The 17,189-nt window shown below is 39.9% G+C and overlaps 1 protein-coding gene across 1 annotated transcript in view; it reads right to left on the minus strand.

Annotated features, from left to right (window-relative positions):
* Positions 1-13,292, minus strand: part of grk6 (G protein-coupled receptor kinase 6) — an 89,459-nt gene extending 76,167 nt beyond the window's left edge. Inside the window, exon 1 of the mRNA XM_060936491.1 lies at positions 12,929-13,292. Coding sequence (XP_060792474.1) covers positions 12,929-12,980 — 52 coding nt within the window. The 5' untranslated portion in view covers positions 12,981-13,292. The remainder of the gene's footprint in view (positions 1-12,928) is intronic.
* Positions 13,293-17,189: the final 3,897 nt, after the last annotated feature.

Here is a 17,189-nt window from a genome sequence, read left to right on the forward strand (position 1 = left end):
TTCCGTTTGCACTCACATGCCCAGTGCTCACTTTGCACCCGTCTTTGTCCGGTCAGTTAATGTATGTTGTTTATTGTACTTCGATAGCTAGATGTTTAGATAGTTACTGTAAATGTCAACTTAGATACCTATCTATAGACAGAGGTGGACAGTAACGAAGTGCATTTACTTGAGTACTGTACCGAAGTACACTTTTTGAGTACCTGTACTTTACTTGGGTATTATTTTTGTTGGAAACTTATGACTTTAACTTCACTACATTTGAAAAACAAATATCGTACTTTTCACGCCACTACATTTCTATCAAGGTCCTCGTTACTATGGGGGTGTTCACACGGCAACTTTTACTCCGGTGTAGCACCAGGGCTGCCCCGGTAGAGCGTTCACACGGTACAAAGTTATACCGGTGTCGCCCCTGAAAGCTGCTTAAACCGGTGCAAATCTAACCCTGCTCGGGAGGTGGTTTAAGAAATTTACTCCGGAGTAAATGCTAGTTTGCGGGGCAGCACCGATATAAAATGGGACGTCTGAACGCTACAGGGGTAGACTCGCTACGCGTGAGGAGAGTTGATTACATACAGGCATTGCATAATTTGCATCCTGGTATTTTGCGCTTCCAAAATGGCGAATATCAACAACAACAGAACTGCGTGTCTTCCAGTGTTGCCAGATTGGGCGGTTTTAAGTGCATTTTGGCGGATTTGAACATATTTTGGGCTGGAAAACGTCAGCAGTATCTGGCAACACTGGTGTCTTCATCCATGTTGTTTTCCCGGCGCTTGGTGATGCCATGACAACCGGGAAAAGGAAGAACATTTTCACGCATGTGCATATTTCATTTCCGCATTATTACTATCGTATAGCACGGTCGCAAAAACTGCCGTGTGAACGCAAATGGGGCTGCACCGGTGCTAACACGCTTCTCTCTAGTAAGCAGGTTTGTGACGTGTGAACGCTCCACAAAATTTACACCGCTGTAAGATATATCGCAACAAAATACATCGGTGCAGCATCGATGCAAATACAACCCCGATTCCAAAAAAGTTGGGACAAAGTACAAATTGTAAATAAAAACGGAATGCAATAATTTACAAATCTCAAAAACTGATATTGTATTCACAATAGAACATAGACAACATATCAAATGTCGAAAGTGAGACATTTTGAAATTTCATGCCAAATATTGGCTCATTTGAAATTTCATGACAGCAACACATCTCAAAAAAGTTGGGACAGGGGCAATAAGAGGCTGGAAAAGTTAAAGGTACAAAAAAGGAACAGCTGGAGGACCAAATTGCAACTCATTAGGTCAATTGGCAATAGGTCATTAACATGACTGGGTATAAAAAGAGCATCTTGGAGTGGCAGCGGCTCTCAGAAGTAAAGATGGGAAGAGGATCACCAATCCCCCTAATTCTGCACCGACAAATAGTGGAGCAATATCAGAAAGGAGTTCGACAGTGTAAAATTGCAAAGAGTTTGAACATATCATCATCTACAGTGCATAATATCATCAAAAGATTCAGAGAATCTGGAAGAATCTCTGTGCGTAAGGGTCAAGGCCGGAAAACCATACTGGGTGCCCGTGATCTTCGGGCCCTTAGACGGCACTGCATCACATACAGGCATGCTTCTGTATTGGAAATCACAAAATGGGCTCAGGAATATTTCCAGAGAACATTATCTGTGAACACAATTCACCGTGCCATCCGCTGTTGCCAGCTAAAACTCTATAGTTCAAAGAAGAAGCCGTATCTAAACATGATCCAGAAGCACAGACGTCTTCTCTGGGCCAAGGCTCATTTAAAATGGACTGTAGCAAAGTGGAAAACTGTTCTGTGGTCAGACGAATCAAAATTTGAAGTTCTTTATGGAAATCAGGGACGCCGTGTCATTCGGACTAAAGAGGAGAAGGACGACCCAAGTTGTTATCAGCGCTCAGTTCAGAAGCCTGCATCTCTGATGGTATGGGGTTGCATTAGTGCGTGTGGCATGGGCAGCTTACACATCTGGAAAGACACCATCAATGCTGAAAGGTATATCCAGGTTCTAGAGCAACATATGCTCCCATCCAGACGACGTCTCTTTCAGGGAAGACCTTGCATTTTCCAACATGACAATGCCAAACCACATACTGCATCAATTACAGCATCATGGCTGCGTAGAAGAAGGGTCCGGGTACTGAACTGGCCAGCCTGCAGTCCAGATCTTTCACCCATAGAAAACATTTGGCGCATCATAAAACAGAAGATACAACAAAAAAGACCTAAGACAGTTGAACAACTAGAATCCTACATTAGACAAGAATGGGTTAACATTCCTATCCCTAAACTTGAGCAACTTGTCTCCTCAGTCCCCAGACGTTTACAGACTGTTGTAAAGAGAAAAGGGGATGTCTCACAGTGGGAAACATGGCCTTGTCCCAACTTTTTTGAGATGTGTTGTTGTTATGAAATTTAAACTCACCTAATTTTTCTCTTTAAATGATACATTTTCTCAGTTTAAACATTTGATATGTCATCTATGTTCTATTCTGAATAAAATATGGAATTTTGAAACTTCCACATCATTGCATTCCGTTTTTATTTACAATTTGTACTTTGTCCCAACTTTTTTGGAATCGGGGTTGTACTTTGATATAAACCTATTCCATTCCCATCAGCTGAAAGGACAAACTTCCTCAGTTCCATACACTGTTTGGATGTTTTTTCCTGTTGCCACGTGGCAACGAGTACATTTTGTACTTTGTCCCAACTTTTTTGGAATCGGGGTTGTATGTGCCGTGTGAACACCCCTTATGAAGCAGCTTTGAAAGTGGATGGGTTTTTTTGTTGTTGTTTTTTTCTGAAATGTGATTGGGTTTTTTTTCGCAGGTGACACTGAGAGCCGATCAGTAATCACTAGGGTCACGTCACGTCCATAGACTGGATAAAATCAAGTTCAGTGATTTCTCGACAGCGTTATTTGAACACGATCAGTTGATGGCAGAATGGAAGGAGGCGGTTCTTCTGCGGAATGAATGCACCCATGGCCCATGAACCCATGTTTCGGTTTTCTGTCAGGATTAAAGATTCGTTTCGTTTTAAATGTTTGCTTTGTTTGCTGAAAACGAACCACAGCACAGTCTACAAAAACTCAGCGTCCAACCTGTGGAAGCATATTGAGGTCTGTAAACATTTTATTCCAAGAGAAAGCTTGCAATGAAGTTGTCTGTGCTTTAGAGCTAGCGATAATGTTGCAATAGCTGTGCGGTCTGGTTAGTCAAATGACTTTCTATGGATTTGCCAACCAAGTTGCCGCAGCCTCGTCCACGGCTAACGTTAACACATAGCTGGTTAACTTGGACACTGTTAGTTAGCATGTAAAAACGAAGTTACGCTAACATGAATAACGTTAACTTATCTGAAGTGCTTTCAGAAATATGTTTTAGCATAATCTTACCAAATAAACAGAATGTAGAAATCTTTCTTTTCTAGTTGCGTTAGCTACCCAATATGATTTCGAGTTTGAAAAGCGTTTGCTAGCATGTCAGGTAGAGCGTCACTGACTAGCTAGCGTAACGTTAAACCACCATGATGGCACAGCATGCGTTCGTTTTCTGAATTCACATTTCTGTCTTTGGTAGCGGCATTAGGTTTTGTAAGCGTTGTGGCAATAATACAACGATGCGTTGACGGAAAATGTACTTATAATACTTAAGTATTTTTAAACGCGAGTACTTCAGTACTTTAACTTAAGTAAAAATTTGACTGGAGAACTTTCACTTGTATCGGCGTAACATTTGACCAGTGGGATCTGTACTTTGACTTAAGTAATGAACTCGGGTACTTTGTCCACCTCTGTCCATAGAATTATTTATATACCTTGTTTTATAATCTTTCTATGCCTCATGGGGAGTCTGAAGGAAACGGTATTTCAGTGCGCTGTATACTTGTGTATGGATGTATTGACAATAAAACTCTCTTGAATCTTGGACTTAGAGTTTAGCAAAAGCATGTTTCAGGTTTGAAGGATATCCTATACATTGAAATGTGTTTTTTTTGGCGTCATGCCTTACATTCAACAATTATTCTCTGAAGTTAAAGTGAATATCGGTGAATAATATCTGAGATGAAGTTGAGGTGGAGGTTATTATTTAAATAATACTGTCTGGCGGGCGGCACGGTGGTGTAGTGGTTAGCGCTGTCGCCTCACAGCAAGAAGGTCCGGGTTCGAGCCCCGTGGCCGGCGAGGGCCTTTCTGTGTGGAGTTTGCATGTTCTCCCCGTGTCCGCGTGGGTTTCCTCCGGGTGCTCCGGTTTCCCCCACAGTCCAAAGACATGCAGGTTAGGATAACTGGTGACTCTAAATTGAGCGTAGGTGTGAATGTGAGTGTGAATGGTTGTCTGTGTCTATGTGTCAGCCCTGTGATGACCTGGCGACTTGTCCAGGGTGTACCCCGCCTTTCGCCCGTAGTCAGCTGGGATAGGCTCCAGCTCGCCTGCGACCCTGTAGAAGGATAAAGCGGCTAGAGATGATGAGATGAGATGAGATACTGTCTGGCTTTTTTTCATGGTATATCAGATATATTCCATTCAGCTAGCATGATCCTGACCGAGTCGAAAACGAGTAGCTGAATGGAATATATCTGATAGACCATGAAAAAAAGCCAGACAATATTATTATTATTATTATTATTATTATTATTACACATTCCTTTCGGGTGTTCAACGTGTCTTTCTCTTTCAAAATTCTCTCAAAATCTTCCTTTTTTTTTTAACAAAGCAAACCTGGCGCCCATGTTTGTTTACAAATTGTCCCAGTCGCTCCCTAGTGCAGAAGTTTTATGTTGTCTTGACAACCATGCAATATTGTAAACCATATTCAATGCTCATTCTCCATTGGGTAGAGTGACGTAATACACGTAGGATAAGGGTAGTATCTCACTGGGCTGCGACAGCCTGAGACTAGTTGGAGACACAACAATTGCGATATGCGAATTAGCGACAATTTTCACTTGGAATCACACTGAATTGATATTCGCATATTTTACCGCAATTGTGTCTCTAACTAGTCGCAGGCTGTCGCAGCCCAGTGAGATACACTCGCACTTCCTGCCTCACGGAAACTGACTTGAGAAGGGTTTGTGACGGCTTTGCAACACCAGCGACGCATTTGCCGCTATTTTGAGAGAAATTTTGTCGCATGAATTTTTTGAACACGTTCAAAATTTCAGCGACGGAGGAACGACACTTTGCGACTCATGCGAAGAAACTGAGAAGCCCCGCGAATGTTTCAAGACACTTTTGAAACTCTCTCGCGAATGACGTTCACAATTTGTCGCAAACTGTCGCAGCCCAGTGAGATACCGGCTTAAGCGATATGCGAAGAATATTGCATGCTATCAAACCAAATGAATGAAACCCGCTAGAAGGGAATAGAACACATGCTTTTATTCCATCGAAAAAGCATCCTGGATGTATAAAAATCACCGATATCACCGAGCCTGAGGCAGATAATTGTTTTAGTATAAATACACAGGTGATTATTTTAAAACATTTTAAAAATCGTATGGAAAAATAATTTATTTCGAACTTCAAAAGTGGCATGTAAATGTAATGAAGGCGCAGCGCAGATTTGTGTCAAAACTTTGTTTTGAAATCGATAAAATAAATCACAATTCCACCTTACCTTTGGCAAGTTTTAGACCAAATTTCGTAGCATTTTTAGTGCTTTTATTTAGGAACAGCATTTTCTTTCATCATTTGTAATTCTTCCTCACTTACAGCGACGACGCGATTGGCCAACATTCTGACGAGTCGCTCGAGGTGATTATCGATAAATAATCCAAAAAAATTGCGATGAAAGTTGCGGTGTTTTTTAGGTTTTTGTTGCGATTACATTGCGGGAGGAAGTGAAAGTTGCGAGAAATTGTTGCGATTTTCTCTTTTTGTGATTAAAATTGAGTGATATGTTAAATATTAAGTTATTACTGAAAAACTATTGATTAAAAAACAGAGACACTGAGAAATGGTCCTATAAACAACTTTACCAATATAAAAGATTACCAGGACTACAAAAATGCAAAAAAATAGGCTTTACTTATCCAAATGCTCCTGTTGGTTCAAAAGTTAAAGTGCAGAGAACCTCACAGCACAACATGAAGTTACCTTAAAATATAATATAAATGCCTCAGCTTTCATGTAAGAAAAAAAAAACTATTAATACTAGTACTGTGTGCAGGCAGTCTCTCCTGAAGACTAAATTAAACAATAATTATAAACTAATAAAATAAATGGCTCAGGCTTCATAGAAGAAAAAAAAACAATTTGAACAGAATCTCACAGTATGATGCTGAAGCTGCCTAAACAATGGAAAATAAAATACCATTTTGGCAAAAATGTTGGCATCCATTACTTTCTTGTATTAAGTAAAAAAAAAATAAAGTGCACACAGTCCTTCACTGTAAACATCACACACTTTCAGTAACAGAATTTAAGCCGACATAAACACTGACTCACACATCATGCAATGTTGCCAGATACTGCTGACGTTTTCCAGTCTAAAATATGTTCAAAACCCACCAAAATGCACTTAAAACCAATCTGGCAACACTGCGCGCATGCTGCTTCTCTTGAACGTAAACACGGAAGTAAGGCGGAAGGTAGTTTGTCGACGTCACCTCAAGACGACGCCAACGATTGGTCAAATTTGCGGGAAAGTTGCGGTGATTGGATATAATTGTAACACCGCCCTGAATTCGCGGGGATTGGTTGAATTTGCGCTGAAATTGCAAATCGCAACATCCTGGAGGCTCTGGGTTTTTTTGCTTGGCCCAAACTCTGTCTCCTCACTCACTGTAGCTTTAGGTACTAAAAATCGATCCATTTTGTCTCTGGTAAAGGCTCCTCACGTTGCGCCCCCCCTGAAGAACTCTGGCGCCCCCCAGGGGGGGCGCGCCCCACACTTTGAAAAGCCCTGCTGTAGATACTACACGCATATCGAAACGCTAGCTAAAGAGCTTTTACTTGAGTACAAATCCAAAAACGAAACCTCATCGCATGCGACAGATTTGCCAACTAATATAACTCCACTCTTTTTAACCATTTATAGTCAGATTTACTGTTATAGAACGCCCGTGAAACAAGTTATTTCCTGTTATCACTTACATTATAGTAGCTGTAAATGTTCATTCCGTCACCAGGTTTTCTTTTTTGTGACAGGAAAACAAGAAAAGTCCTGAAGACTCGACTGGGGTGGAAAACCTACCGAGTGTTACAAAGTGCTGACACTGGAGACTCTTTGCATAGATGTTATTTAAAAAAAAAAGCTTATGTTAGATGACATATTAGAATAGACGTATTAATATAAACCTTTCATTAACGTTACAGGAACTACGATACGCAGAACCGACGCGCTTGTACTAAACACGACTACGTAACACGGTAAGGTGTATTCAGACGTAGCCACAGTTTAGCAGTGTTCAAACATCGCTCCGTTAAACTGTTGATAAAGTTACACGGGACTGACTCCACCCACCAGACGTAAGCCTTAAGCATCACGACGGATCGAAGCCGAGGATATGTTTTGTGCAAGCTTTTATAAAGGTTGCTTCAGAGAACAAAGAGATGTCATTCTCGTTCAATCTCCAGTCAGTTCCCTTTCCTCGCTTTTAGAATGACTGGTCCAGGTGCAGGACACGGTGGCCTTGTCGTTAGGAAAAACGCACGTCAACAAGGCACGCGAGGGGAAAATGGGGTCATGGGCTGCGTTCCAAACCATACACTACATAGTGCTGTACGAAACAGTTTGGTCAAAATAGTTTAACCAGATTAACCTACGTCCTGAAGACCAACGTCCAGTGTGAATAAGTCTTTCATGTGCATTTTTTTTTAACAATTTACGATGTCGACCCGAAGCTAGAATGCCTTCAGTCACTTTATGTTTTAATCTAGTTGTTATTAAACTCTTGTTAACAACAGATTAAAAAGAAAAGCCTTGTGACTAAAAAAGGACGTACCAGGAACAAGGAAGTGATCTCATGTCTAATGGGAAAACACAAGGAAGAGAATAATCCTCCAAACTGCAAATAATCCTTGATTACTCTGGAATCATTATTGCAATATTGGTCTTCACAGAAGGATACAATATGCAAATAACCCCTCCAACCAATCACAAAATGTTTTCATTATGTGCCGTGAGCATCTCAGATGCTCCTGATGAGTGTTTTGTGGGTGTCTGATGAATCACTGGATCCACATGATATGACAAACAAATATTTTTGGTTAGCTTAATGATGGCACAACAATCATGGTTATATCCAGGACTCACAGAATCTCACACTGTAACCCTTTGTCTATATCGTGTCGCCCTAACCTGCAAAAAAAAAAGAAACCAGAGAAAACATCCACATGCAAAATGAAGTGTTAAGTAAATCAGCTGGATGGACATGCCATGCTGCGCGATGTTTGCAATTCAAAAAATATGGTAAGCATCTGAGATACGCTAGTGATCCCAGCAACAAAACATGCTCTTGTTTCATTACGGACAGTAATGCAAATAACAGGGGCTGTTTACGCGTGCTAAGAAATTGGATTAAAACAAGACACTGTGTTGATACTGGGCACTCGGAAGGCATGGCAGAGAAAGCCAAACAAGCTCCTTCTGTTCATCATACAACACATGGCATTGCATATCAAAATCATTTTTAAAAAATCAAATTATCAGGGGTGAAATTATTTACAAGCAAACAAACAAACAAACAAAAACCCCAGGTGGTGATGGGTTCAAAAGTTGGGAAGGATTTTATACATTCATTTCTTTTATTATATTTTATTTAAATGCTTTGCAAGACGAAAAAAAACCCAACCCAACACCAACGTTAGAAATGGTTTTACGGTTCATTTACGGTTCTGCTAACTCCGGACGCTGGTTAGTTTAAAACACGGATCACTTCTAACAAATGACTGTCATTCTGCCTCCTCAAATCAAGCCCTGATTAGTAGAAACGCAATATGGCATGAATTAGCAATAATGGTCCAGATGCTAAAGATCAAGAGGAAAAAAGCGACGGAAAATCGTTTGCCCTGTCATCCGGAGATCGCAAGTTAGCATCCTGAAGATACCACAGAGAAAAACTGGCTGTGCTTTCTATTTGGGCGGAGCATACGTTATCTCCCCTGGCAGTCAAAGAGACACTAGTTGATCGTAAGCATCTATGAGCTCATGTATGCAAAAGAGGGTAGATAGCAGTTTCCTCATAGCGTGTCACACATCATGAGCAACAGTTTGAAAAGATACATTCGGCTGAGTCTTGGAGAAAGCACGTATTAAGCTTTAGCCTTGGTGGATGTCTTGTGATCGTGGATTCAAATCGGAAAGCCCAAATTAGGGAGACGATATGGGGTGGGGGTGGAGGAATGAACCAATTATACCTGGGGTTGTCAACTAATGGACTTTAGGATAGGTCAGGGTGGAAAAATGATAAAATATCAATATCATGATAAATTATTTCACTGATTTGATGTTACAATTCTGTTCAGAACCATTAAAATTGTACAATTATTAATTTCCATCTTCATATTTTTATCACATCGCCCACACATAATGCGAACCAAGCCATTTTGTTCAGCGACTCATTTAGCCATTTTGGCTTTTGTAGCAGATCTGCTGTTGCGGCCAATCACATGCATTTATGCAAATTATTTAGCTGAAGGTAGCTCATGAAGTCAGAAACGTTTTCAGTTCATAGCTTAACTCATTTACCGTCTCTGGTCTGAACAGTGGTGCGACACTACGATTTGTTCAAAAAGAAAAAGCTCACGACAAAAACAGAGTGTTTACAGACGATTGTTTATTCTACGCTTCAAGTTCGAAACGCTAGTCGCAAGCGGCGCTGATCAAAAGTGATGATGTTGAAACACCAGGGCAAAAATAAAAGCACGTCAAATAGATTTGTCTTATTTATAGCTGCAAAGTAATCATTAAAAAGTTAGGAATTAAAAATGTTGGACCCAAATATTAGTTATGTAGCCCTAACCTAAACCTAACCCCTGAATTATTCAACTTTAGGATGTTGCTCATGTTCTTGCTCTAATATGGATAAGTAAGAGGATGTGATGCAAGTAGATGAAGGAAGAACACACACTTACACACTTACACACGCATTACACACACCTTACTGTCATTGTGAGGACCTCTTTGTGAGGACCTAAGTATTAATGCAGCTAGCAGGTAGTCAGGTAGTTAATGCTGCACTACAACCTAAATCTAACCCTCATCTTAACCCCAGTAACAAAGAAAAGAAAAAAATGGCTCTTTTAATTGTGTTTTTAAAAATAAATGAATACTTTTGACTTGGTCCTTGTAGGGACCAAAAAAATGTCCTCAGAACTCAGATATTCCTATCCCAATTGTGGTCCTCATTAAGATATAAAAACATGTTTTATCTCTCTCTCACACACACCTTACTGTCATTGTGAGGACCTCTTTGTGAGGACCTAAGTATTAATCCAGCTAGCAGGTAGTCAGGTAGTTAATGCTGCACTACAATCTAAATCTAACTCTCATCATAACCTCAGTAACCAAAAAGAAAAAATGGCTCTTTTAATTCTGTTTTTTAAAATAAATGAATACTTTTGACTTGGTCCTCGTAGGGACCAAAAAATGTCCTCAGAACTGTCAGATATTCCTATCCCAATTGTGGTTCTCATTAAGATACAAAAACATGTTTTCTCTCTCTCTCTCTCTCTCTCTCTCTCTCTCTCTCTCACACACACACACACACACACACACACACACACACACACACACACACACACACACCTTACTGTCATTGTGAGGACCTCTTTGTGAGGACTTAAGTATTAATGCAGCTAGCAGGTAGTCAGGTAGTTAATGCTGCACTACAACCTAAATCTAACCCTCATCTTAACCCCAATAACCAAAAAAAAGAAAAAGAAAAAAGGGCTCTTTTAATTGTGTTTTTAAAAATAAATGAATACTTTTGATTTAAAAAAAAAAAGTCCTCGTAGGGACCAAAAATGTCCTCAGAACTGTCAGATATTCCTATCCCAATTGTGGTCCTCACTAAGATATAAAAACATGTTTTATCTCTCTCTCTCTCACACACACACACACACACACACACACACACACACACACACACCTTACTGTCATTGTGAGGACCTCTTTGTGAGGACCTAAGTATTAATCCAGCTAGCAGGTAGTCAGGTAGTTAATGCTGCACTACAATCTAAATCTAACTCTCATCATAACCTCAGTAACCAAAAAGAAAAAATGGCTCTTTTAATTCTGTTTTTTAAAATATATGAATACTTTTGACTTGGTCCTCGTAGGGACCAAAAAATGTCCTCAGAACTGTCAGATATTCCTATCCCAATTGTGGTTCTCATTAAGATATAAAAACGTTTTCTCTCTCTCTCTCTCTCTCTCTCTCTCTCTCACACACACACACACACACACACACACACACACACACACACACCTTACTGTCATTGTGAGGACCTCTTTGTGAGGACTTAAGTATTAATGCAGCTAGCAGGTAGTCAGGTAGTTAATGCTGCACTACAACCTAAATCTAACCCTCATCTTAACCCCAGTAACCAAAAAAAAAAAGAAAAAATTGCTCTTTTAATTGTGTTTTTAAAAATAAATGAATACTTTTGATTAAAAAAAAAAAAAGTCCTCGTAGGGACCAAAAATGTCCTCAGAACTGTCAGATATTCCTATCCCAATTGTGGTCCTCACTAAGATATAAAAACATGTTTTATCTCACTCTCTCTCTCTCTCTCTCTCTCTCTCTCTCTCTCTCTCTCTCTCACACACACACACTTTCTGAAGGTTAAAGCAGGAAGCGATAATAAACTTCTGCTTGTGCTTTTATTATTATTATTATTATTATTATTATGTTTTGCTGCTAGCTAACATTACAGCCTCGTCTTGTTAGCGGTTTCTCTCTCTTTTTTTAAAGCAACTTAAATGTTTAAACAAGCCCCAATTACTACTTACGAAACAACAAACAAACAAACAAACAAAATCATCTGGAAGCGAAATGCCAACTTATTGAGGTCTGAATAAAACCGTAAATATAAAAAAGAAACATGAATATCCTAACTGTAGTGTTAGCATAGCTGCTCCTAGCATAGCAGTAGCATAACCACAGGCACAAAATAACCGCCGTTATTATTTTTGTAATCCAACTAATGTTTAATTTCACACAATGACACGAAAAATGAAAGTCATGACAGCATGTCAGGGTTGTATATTTGTCCTGACAACTGTGAGGTCCATCTAAAGACACACACATTCATCCTTTTTTAAAGATAAAGCTATCACGGATGTGATGGTGTCTTTCTTCACGTCCATAGCTAGCTTTCCTCAAACAGCTTTCCTTAATGTGTGTGTGTGTGTGTGTGTGTGTGTGTTATTACACCTGTGTGTGTGTTGTAATAAACATGTTACGAGATGGTCAAAGAGGTTGCAAAAAGTCTCGGGTTGTGTTTTGGGTAATTTATTGTGTTTTTATGAGCCATGACAGCTCGCTGCGGTGTGACTGACAGTAGCTACGACAGAAACCGCATACATACTACATACTAGCGTACTAACAACAAGAACACAAGAAGAGTACGGATCCTAACGGGTTACCGTACTGCTTAGTGCGTGAGGATGCGAGGCTCGGACGTAGCCAGTAAGTAAGCTCTTATCTTTCCTGCCTGGTGCATTTTCCTGCCCTGTTGTAAGTGTTGTTATTTTTCAGAAATGTAATCTGGACACTTTTTAACTATGTTACAAGATTTTAAAATGAAAAAAAGGCTTGCAGGCTTTATGTTTGCAGCTGTTTAGGGAGGAAAGCCCTCCTGGTGTGGTGTTAAAAGTGTAGAAATAACTGTAGAGATCATCATCATCATCATCATCATCATGACCATTACCTTCTCTCGCCTTCAGCAGGACGGTGTTGGCCACGATGTTCTCCAGCTCCATGGTGTCTTTTTATTCCTGGGTTGCAGCAGGGCACTGCAGGCCCAACCTCGTCGCCGGGTTGGCACTGTGTGTGTGTGTGTGTGTGCGCTCCCAGACTCCGCCCCACGGTGGAACAGTCTAACCCTGACTCTCTCTCTCTCTCTCTCTCTCTCTCTTTCTTCCTTTCTTCTTTTAAAAATAAACAAGTGTTTTGTTGTAGGGTTTTCTTCCCTGTTCTTGTAGCTCCTCCTTCACGTTTTCTTTTTGAAAACTCCCTCTCAGGGTTCATTATCAAATCCAGCAGCTCCACACTGGCTTCATGTTTCCTCCCAGTGTTTCCAGACTGGAAGTTGGTGGTGGTGCTGTTGGGGATTAAGACCTTGTATACACTGATGTTATTGGTGTTGGTTTTGGTTGGAGAGGGGGAGGGTTATGGGGAAGGGCATGAGTTTTTGGTGGTGGTGTTGATGGTGTTTTTTTTTTTGTTTGTTTGTTTAAACAACAGCACCACCGTGTGGTAGAGAGCTGATATTACACTGGGTGATTTCAACAACAATACAATCCCTGCTACTGTAACCATTGTTCCTGCTTCTTCCTGTAGGACTAGTATTATTAGTGGTGCTGCTACTGCAAACATTACTCCTCCTACTCATGCTCTTATCTCTAATACCACTACTGCTACCTCTATTACTATTACTATTACTACTACTATCACTACTGCCAATACTACTACTATCACTCCTCCTCCTCCACCTACTCCTACCTCTATTACTATTACTACAACTATCACTACTGCCAATATGACTATTATTACTTCTCCTCCTACTACTACTACTCTTGCTACTATTCATACTACAACTATCACTACTGCCAATATGACTATTATTACTCCTCCTACTACTACTACTGCTACAATTCATACTACAACTATCACTACTGCCAATATGACTATTATTACTCCTCCTCCTACTACTACTACTACTACTACGACGACTACTACTGCTACTACTCATACTACAACTATCACTACTGCCAATACGACTATTATTACTCCTCCTACTACTACTACTGCTACTATTCTTACCACAACTATCACTACTGTCAATACGACTATTATTATTCCTCCTCCTAATACTACTACTACTACTACTACTACTACTACTACTACTACTGCTACTATTCATACTACAACTATCACTACTGCCAATACGACTATTATTACTCCTCCTCCTACTACTACTGCTACTACTCATACTACAACTATCACTACTGCCAATACGACTATTATTACTCCTCCTACTACTACTACTACCGCTACTATTCATACTACAACTATCACTACTGCCAATATGACTATTATTACTCCTCCTCCTCCTACTACTACTACTGCTACTACTCATACTACAACTATCATTACTGCCAATACGACTATTATTACTCCTCCTCCTACTACTACTACTACTACTACTACTGCTACTCATACTACAACTATCAACACTGCCAATACGACTATTATTACTCCTCCTCCTACTACTACTACTGCTACTACTCATACTACAACTATCACTACTGCCAATATGACTATTATTACTCCTCCTCCTCCTCCTCCTCCTCCTACTACTACTACTGCTACTACTCATACTACAACTATCACTACTGCCAATACGACTATATTGCTCCTCCTCCTCCTCCTCCTCCTCCTCCTACTACTACTACTACTGCTGCTACTACTCATACTACAACTATCACTACTGCCAGTACAACTATTATTACTCCTCCTCCACCTACTACTACTACTGCTACTACTATTCATACTACAACTATCACTGCTGCCAATATGACTATTATTACTACTACTACTACTGCTACTACTCATACTACAACTATCATTACTGCCAATATGACTATTATTACTCCTCCTCCTTCTACTACTGCTACTACTCATACTACAACTATCACTACTGCCAATACGACTATTATTACTCCTCCTACTACTACTACTACTACTCATACTACAACTATCACTACTGCCAATGTGACTATTATTACTCCTCCTCCTACTACTACTACTGCTACTACTGTTCATACTACAACTATCACTACTGCCAATACGACTATTATTACTCCTCCTCCTCCTACTACTACTACTACTACTGCTAATACTCATACTACAACTATCACTACTGCCAATACGACTATTATTACTCCTACTACTACTACTACTGCTACTATTCTTACTACAACTATCACTACTGTCAATACGACTATTATTACTCCTCCTCCTAATACTACTACTACTACTACTACTACTACTACTACTACTACTGCTACTATTCATACTACAACTATCACTACTGCCAATACGACTATTGTTACTCCCCCTCCTACTACTACTACTGCTACTACTCATACTACAACTATCACTACTGCCAATACGACTATTATTACTCCTCCTCCTACTACTACTACTACTCATACTACAACTATCACTACTGCCAATACGACTATTATTACTCCTTCTCCTCCTACTACTACTGCTGCTACGACTCATACTACAACTATCAACACTGCCAATACAACTATTATTACTCCTCCTCCACCTCCTACTACTGCTGCTACTACTCATACTACAACTATCAACACTGCCAATACGACTATTATTACTCCTCCTCCTACTACTACTGCTACTCATACTACAACTATCACTACTGCCAATATGACTATTATTACTCCTCCTCCTCCTCCTCCTCCTCCTACTACTACTACTACTCATACTACAACTATCACTATTGCCATTATGACTATTATTACTCCTCCTCCACCTACTACTACTACTGCTACTACTATTCATACTACAACTATCACTACTGCCAATACGACTATTATTACTCCTCCTCCTCCTCCTCCTCCTCCTCCTCCTCCACCTACTACTACTACTGCTACTACTCATACTACAACTATCACTACTGCCAATACGACTATTATTACTCCTCCTCCTCCTCCTCCTCCTACTACTACTACTACTGCTACTACTCATACTACAACTATCACTACTGCCAATACGACTATTATTATTCCTCCTCCTACTACTACTGCTACTATTTATACTACAACTATCACTACTGCCAATACGACTATTATTACTCCTCCTCCTACTACTACTGCTACTATTCATACTACAACTATCACTACTGCCAATACGACTCTTATTACTCCTCCTCATACTACAACTATCACTACTGCCAATACGACTATTATTACTCCTCCTACTACTACTACTACTACTACTACTGCTACTACTCGTACTACAACTATCACTACTGCCAATACGACTATTATTACTCCTCCTCCTACTACTGCTACTACTCATACTACAACTATCGCTACTGCCAATACGACTATTATTACTCCTTCTCCTCCTACTACTACTACTGCTACTACTCATACTACAACTATCACCACTGCCAATACGACTATTATTACTCCTCCTCCTACTACTACTGCTACTATTCTTACTACAACTATCACTACTGCCAATATGACTATTATTACTCCTCCTACTACTACTACTACTGCTACTATTCATACTACAACTATCACTACTGCCAATACGACTCTTATTACTCCTCCTCCTACTACTACTACTGCTACTACTCATACTACAACTATCACTACTGCCAATACGACTATTATTACTCCTCCTCCTACTACTACTACTATTGCTACTACTCATACTACAACTATCACTACTGCCAATACGACTATTATTACTCCTACTACTACTACTACTGCTACTACTCATACTACAACTATCACTACTGCCAATACGACTATTATTACTCCTCCTACTACTACTACTGCTACTCATACTACAACTATCACTACTGCCAATACGACTATTATTACTCCTCCTCCTCCTCCTACTACTACTACTACTACTGCTACTACTCATACTACAACTATCACTACTGCCAATACGACTATTATTACTCCTCCTGCTACTACTACTACTACTGCTACTACTCATACTACAACTATCACTACTGCCAATACGACTATTATTACTCCTCCTGCTACTACTACTACTACTACTACTGCTACTACTCATACTACAACTATCACTACTGCCAATACGACTATTATTACTCCTCCTACTACTACTACTACTACTGCTACTACTCATACTACAACTATCACTACTGCCAATATGACTATTATTACTCCTCCTCC

Source organism: Neoarius graeffei, chromosome 12 (genome assembly GCF_027579695.1).
Source record: "Neoarius graeffei isolate fNeoGra1 chromosome 12, fNeoGra1.pri, whole genome shotgun sequence".
NCBI lineage: Eukaryota > Metazoa > Chordata > Actinopteri > Siluriformes > Ariidae > Neoarius > Neoarius graeffei.